Here is a 6,773-nt window from a genome sequence, read left to right as displayed (position 1 = left end):
CCCGCCCTACAAAGCTCGGCCTTTCAAGCCGCGTCGGGCCGGGGGCGTGGCCAAGTCCTAGGGGCACGTCCGCGAGGCCGAGCACCGCCCCCCGGCTCAGGCTCCGCCCCCGCCGTTCCTGGGCCGCGGAGCCACCTCACAAAGCCGCGACCTTACGCGCGGGGCGGGGCGGGCGGGGCGGCCCCGCCCCCCGGCGCCCTCTTCCTCCCCCACCCCGTGTCCCAGGCGGCCCAGCAGGGGGCGCTGCGCCACGGGGCCTGGCCACGGCGGCAGTGGCGACGAGGCGGAGCGTGGCCGGCAGGCGGCGCTGCCCGGCTCGGCCTCGGCCTCGGCCTGCGCGGCGGCGGCGGCGGCGGCAGCGGCGGCGGCCTGGGCCCGGGCGCGGCGGCGGCGGCGGCGGCGGCGGCGGCGGCGGCGGGGCCTGGAGCCGGATCTAAGATGGCAGCGGCGGCGGCGGCGGCGGGGCCGGGCGCGGGCGGCGCGGGGACGGCGGTCCCGAGCGGCGCGGGGCCCTGCGCGGCCGTGTCCGTGTTCCCCGGCGCCCGCCTCCTCACCATCGGCGACGCGAACGGCGAGATCCAGCGGCACGCGGAGCAGCAGGCGCTGCGCCTCGAGGTGCGCGCCGGCCCGGACGCGGCGGGCATCGCCCTCTACAGCCGTGAGTGCGGGGCCCCGGGGCTGGGCCGCGCGCCGGGGCTGCCCACGAGGCCGGCCGGGCGGGGGACCGGGGCGGGAGGGACGCGGCGAGGGGCCCGGGGCCCCGGGGGTGAGGGGCCCTGAACCGTGGGGGGCCTGGTGTGAGGTCCGTGGCGCCGGGCCGAGGGAGATGGGAGTGGGGGCCCCCCGAGTCAGGCGAGAGGAAGAACGATGTCAAGGGGCAGAGAGAAAAGAGGGCGTGCGTGGTGGCCAGAGGTGAGGTGCCCGGAGTACGGTGGGAAGCGGGAAATGGGGGAGTGAGGGCCCTGAGATTGGGAGGGGGTGGGCAGGAAGCGGGGGGCCGAGCGGGGAAGGTGAATTCGTAGCATGCTGGGGGTGCGGGGGCTGGGTGGGAGGAAAGGGGGCCTGGGGTGTGGGAGAGGTGGGAGTCCCCGGGGGCGGGTGTGGCCGCCCTAGGGGAAGGAGGGAGGGGTGTGGGCAGCCTCTGGCCATCTCTCGGGACTCCCTGGACTGCTAAGGACAGTTGGAAAGCGGTGCCCCCTGGGGCGGCCTGGAGGACCCGGTTCCACCCATCGGGAGCCTTTTGGCTTTCTCGACCCCCGTGTGGGAAACTTCTAGACCTGGGGAGAGGGCCCATGCCGGGGTGGTGCGAGCCGCTGATGTGCTCTTGGTGGAAACGTGGAAGGGTAGGGCCCCTTCTTGATGTCCGGCTCCGAAGTAAGAGGTAACACAGCCTCCTCCCTCGTCGCGGTCCTCGGGTCTTTCTTTTTGGGGATGTGAGAAGCTGGTAACATTTTCAGAAGCTAGTTTCAAAAACTGACATTTCAGTGGAAAAAAAAAAATCACAAATGTGTTTGCCAAGGCCCCTGAGTCTTTGTGGTTCATCCTTTTTCTTTCTGTTACTCTTTTTTATCTGTTCTCTTTGATTCCTGATTGCTTGTTCACATTTTGCTATTCTGTTTCATTCAGCTTTGTCTCGGGTTTTCTCGTGCTGATGCTCGGGGAGCCACTTAGGAGGCCTCTCCTGGCTTTTGGCCTGTGTGAATTTTTTGCCACTTTGGGAAGGGGGTGATCCAGAGGAAAGCGCATAGAGCAGGTGGTTCACACAGGGTTCTTCCTGCACCTCTACCCGGAAAACCCAAACTTATGCCTACCTCCCAAGTGTCACACCTCTTTTTTGCTGGGGCAGAGCTGGGTTTTCTGGGACCAGCTGAGAGGAGAGGGGAGAAAGGTATCCCCGGCGGGCATCAGAGCTCAGGACAGGTGCTTATACTCTCCACCTTAAACTCAGCAGGATCCCCCAGATCATGAGCTTGATCGTTCATTTGGCGGGTATTAATAAAGAATAAAGATGAGCAGAGGTACCTGGGTGGCTCAGTCGGTTAAGCGTCTGACTTCAGCTCAGGTCATGATCTCACAGTTCGTGGGTTCGAGCCCCGCACAGGGCTCGCTGCTATTAGCGGGGAGCCTGCTTCGCGTCCTCTGTCTCCCCCCCTCTCTGCCCCTCCTCCTCTCATGCGCCTTGTCCCCCCCCCCAAAAAAATAAATAAAACATTTTTTAACAAATGGGAAAAAAAAATAAAGATGAGCAGCATTTCTCAAACTAGGATCCTAAGGCTACTCCTCAAGCAGTTCCAGGCGAGTTGGGTTTTTCTTTTGTAAATAACGTCTTTTGATTTTTGAACAGCTTTTGATTTATAGAATTATTGGGAACATACTACAGAGGGTCCTCGTATACTCCACACGTGGTGTCTCCTAAGCTCAGCACCTTCCTCCAGGAGGGTTTTTACATTTTATGTTTTTGTTGTGTGGGTGATCTTGACGTTGTTACTAGTTGTAAAGATAACATCCTCTTTTAGGGGTAATTCCTCACGGAAGCATTTGTAAAGAGGAGAAAGTCCACGTTTCTCAGATTGAGATCCTCAGTCGGGGATGATCCAGTCTCGCGGGGTCTGAGACAACTTCTTCCTCATTATGTTTAAGTCACATTGATGTGGGGCTGAGAACATGGATTCTGGAGTCAGCCGAACCGGGTCGTGTTAATTCCTCAGGGCTGCCATGACCAACTTTCTTTTTTTCCCCTAAGTTTATTTATTTATTTTGAGAGAGAGAGAAAGAGCGCATGCATAAGTGGGGGAGGGACAGAGAGAATCCCAAGCAGAGTCAGCGTGGAGCCCGATGCAGGGCTCTAGCCCACGAACCTCGAACCATGACCTGAGCCGAAGTCAGACGCTTAACTAACTGAGCCACCCCGGTGCCCCTGCCGTGACCAACTTGGTGGCTTAAACCAAAAGGAACGTGTTCTTGTACAGTTCACGGCCAGAGGTGTGAAATGAAGGTGTTGGTAGGGCCACACTCCTTCCAGAGGCCCCGGAGGAGGATTTCTTCTTACCCCTAACAGCTTCCTCTGGGGCCAGGCCTTGCTTGGCTTGTGTCAATAGAACTCCAGGCTCTGCGTCTGTCTTCACATGGCCTCACCCCTGTGTCTCTGTGTCTTTTCCTATAAGGACACCTGTCATTGGATTTAAGGCTCACCCTATACCCAGAATGATTTTACTTTAATTACATCTGCAAAGACCCTTTCTCCCAGATATGCCACATTCTCAGGTCAGGGAGTTAGGGCTTGGACATATTATTTTAGGGTCTACTACGAGGACTAGATTGGTGCCCTGCCGGTGTGGGTGAGTCTCTGTACCTCGGTTTCCTTATCGGTAGAATGGGGGCAAGTGGCGGGCCGTTGTGGCACATAGTGTGTTTGCTCCGTAAACTAGCACTTCTGTGGTGGTAGCACCTGCTCCCATCACAGGCTGGGGCCAGCGATGACCTCAGAGTTGGCTGGGTTACTGCTCTGGGTGAGGCAGCACTGGTTCCTGAGCAGGCGTGGAGAGCGGGGTCCACAGGGAGGGATTGCCCTGGAGTGTGCCGGCCAGGTGCAGAGTACCAGGCGGAGGTGTGGGGGCTGCGCTCCGCCTCTGGATCTGAGAGCCGGCCCGGCCTGCCGGGTGGAGCCCAGCCGCCAGCCGTCCTGGAGAAAGTCAGAGATGGTCCAGCCGCTGCATGTGCGGGGATGTGGCGGCTCCGGGGACCTGGGGCCCACTAGGACCTTTAGGCCTTTTCTTGGGTTGAACTTGCTTTCCTGGCCTCAGCATTTTCCAATCTGGGCCCTTCTGGGACCTGATTGCTTTGGCCAGTTGAGAAGGTATCCGGAGCCCTGTTCTGCTCACCTGTCCTTCATGAGGCAGGGTCCTGCCAGCTGTGTGTGATTCCAGACCCCCGTCCCCGCTCCGGGATTCAAATCTGTGTGCGGTACGGACAGGGAGGTCGGCCAAGACCCGAATCTCCCCATGTGTCCCGTGGGAGGCGAGCCAGAGGTGTGTTTGGGTGCTGGCAGGGGTTCTGAACGTGGAGTCTCACTCGTGTGGGTCACCAGCTGTGCGGCCTTAAGCCATTTCACCTCCTCTGAGCTTGTTGCCTCACCTCTAGCAGCACTTACCTGGACACAGCCTCAGTTTCCTCTTCTGCAATGGGAATAATACCACTTGGGGCCTGGAAATGGGGGTGAAGTGGACCATGGGGATGTGGAACTAAATGTTTCAGTAGATGTTATTTTAAAGTTTTTTAACGTTTATTTTTGAGAGAGAGCGAGAGAGTGAGCGAGCATGAGCACACAGCCAGGGGAGGGGCAGAGAGAGAGAGGGAGACACAGAATCTGAAGCAGGCTCCAAGCTCCAAGCTGTTGGCACAGAGCCCATTGTGGGGCTCGAACTCACGAACTGTGAGATCACGACCTGGGCTGAAGTCAAACGCTTAACCAACAGAGCCACCCAGGTGCCCCAATATTTCTGTAGATATTGTTGATGGTGTTGTTACTGGCATGGAGGCATGAAGATCTGGGTTTTCTAGGAGGGAGCCCCTTACGCTGCAGGGCTGTCCAGCTGTCTCGCACTGCCAGCAGGTGGGGGAGGGACCCTTGGGCCGCGACTTCTGCCCCAGGCAGTGGGGCTGGGAGATGGGTGTGGGTCGCGGACACACAGCCCTGTCCCTTGACGTCTGCGCCCTCCCCGGGGAGAAAGATGGCAGCCGCAGAAGGCCCTGCAGGCCCCAGTGGCCCTGCCGTGAACGACCACCCTCCCACCGCTTCTTGCCATCTGAAGTCACCCTGGCCCGTATCCATGGCATTGGCTACCAAATGGCAGCTACCAAAACCAGGCCGTCTTCCCTGGGCAGAGGTGCAGACTTCCCGGGCCTTGAGGAAGCTTTGGCACGGCCTCTGGAGTTCTTGGACGCAGGGAGCCCTCCCTTTGAAAGGAGGCAGCCTCTCGGGAAGCCCGTGGTGGGGCAGCCAAAGTGGGGAGCAGAACAGATTCTCGGTTCCTCGGGCCCACGGTGTCCTTTCTGGAGATGACTGTGTCACTTTTCTTTCTTGGTCAGCGCGAGTCACTTTGCCCGGTTCTGTGGACTCTCCCCGCCCCTGGCTCTGACAGGGGCTAAACTTCAGTTGGGGGGGGGGGCACGCCAGGGTGCGGAAACCCCAGAGAAAAACCCTTTGTAGAAGCAAGGTGAAGAACGGCCAGCTGCCGCAGAATCAGGAGCTCTTCTGATTTCCTCCGGTCACGGTTCTGGGAGCCCCCTGGCGGCTGGGGGAGGGGCAGAGGGTACAGAAGAGTTTGTCACGTGCCCAGGCTTTAGGGCATTCAGAGTCAAGCTGGGGTGACAACCCAGAAGGTTAGTAACACCGGAAGGGCATTCACATTGCGGTGGTGCCCATAAGTTGCTGCTGCCCGGTGTCATTTTTATTGAGCATTTACTGTGTACCAGGCTCTGCATAAAATGTTTGACCTTGAGAGCAACTGGGGAAAGGATAATAATATGCATTAGGGTCTGTGAGCCAGATAGGGCCTGTCGCCTTTTTTCAAACAGCTTTGTACATCTTTGAAAGTTTTATTAGAAAAACCCAACAGCTGAAGTAAGAATATTTAACTGATGCTCGTGTGTCTTGCAAAAACTAAAATACTCATTTGGAAGCCTGTGGACCCTGGGGATAAGTGAAGGGAGTGGGGGGGGGGAAGGGGGTGCTGGGGGAACTCGGCCCCAGCCAGGGCTGCCAGATCTGCCACAGCTTTTAAGAGAAACCAAAAAGCCTTTCTTTGTGTGCGTCTGTTTATTTTGACTGTGAAGTATCCTGATTGCTCAGGCCGGATAGAGGACATTTTCTGGACCGTGTGGGCCAGGTAACCTGACAGGTGTGGCCCTGGCTGTGTGTTACCACTTAGAATAGTCCTGGGAGGTCAGGGACACCGTTCCCATCTTATTGGTGGAAAAACAGAGGTGAGAGGGCTCGACCGAGGTGATATGGCTGGAGGGCAGGAGAGCTGGCTTTCAAATTCACCTCTGTTGCACCTGCTGTTTTACGGCAGAGTGGTTCAGTGAGAAAAGGGGGTCAGGATTCAGATTTGTTCAGGCATAACAGAGATCCAGGGTGGCAGCGGCTCAAACAACATGACATTTTATTTATTGTGCTTCACGCTAAAGTCTGGAGGGTGGGCGACCAGGGCTGGTGTGGAGGCTTTGCTTCAGGAAGGCCTTGGACCCAGGTCCTTCCAGCTGACCCCCCTCCACCATCCCTGGGGTGAGGTGCTGCCATCGTGGATCAACATGGCAGCTGGAGTCCAGCTGCTACCCCGGTTTCCAGACAGCGGGATAAAGGAAGGGACAAAGGTGGGCCAGGTGTCCGTTAAGGACAGTTTCCACAAGCTGGCTGTGACGCTTCTGTTTTCATTGTTGGCTGGAAGGCAGTTGCAGAGGCACCACTAGCTGCAAGGGAGGCTGGGAAATGTAGTCTTTGAGCCATCAGCTCAGCGAATTTCAGGGTGTCTCTTTCTGTACAAGAAAGGAAGGACAGAACAGAGACTGGGAGACAGTCAGGCAGTCACCTTGGCCACAGTAGGTAGGATGTGGACGTAGCCAATGTTGGGAAGGATATTCCTGGCTTGTGGAGTCCTCAAGGTGGGGGTTGGGGGCAGCAGCCTGGTGTGGGGCAGAGGGGTCTCTGCAGGAGCTAAAGGGAGGGTAACAAGGTTAGGTCAGGCCCAAGTCACGTCTCACAAACGACAGGA

General features: G+C 58.1%; 1 protein-coding gene across 2 annotated transcripts in view; it reads left to right on the top strand.

The window, feature by feature from the left end:
- Nucleotides 1-404: 404 nt before the first annotated feature.
- The window catches only part of CARM1 (coactivator associated arginine methyltransferase 1), a 39,342-nt gene continuing 32,973 nt past the window's right edge, over nt 405-6,773 (top strand). The window contains exon 1 of one of the 2 annotated variants that reach the window (XM_086699083.1): nt 405-658. In XM_086699083.1, the coding sequence (XP_086555209.1) occupies nt 439-658 (220 nt within the window). In that variant the 5' untranslated portion in view covers nt 405-438. The remainder of the gene's footprint in view (nt 659-6,773) is intronic. The other variant, XM_086699082.1, reaches the window with a different exon arrangement.

Source organism: Puma concolor, chromosome A2 (genome assembly GCF_028749965.1).
Source record: "Puma concolor isolate L17-30 chromosome A2, mPumCon1.1.hap2, whole genome shotgun sequence".
Classification (NCBI taxonomy): domain Eukaryota; kingdom Metazoa; phylum Chordata; class Mammalia; order Carnivora; family Felidae; genus Puma; species Puma concolor.
The sequence above is the reverse complement of the archived record's forward strand: the minus strand, read 5'-3'. Positions and strand labels throughout refer to the sequence as shown.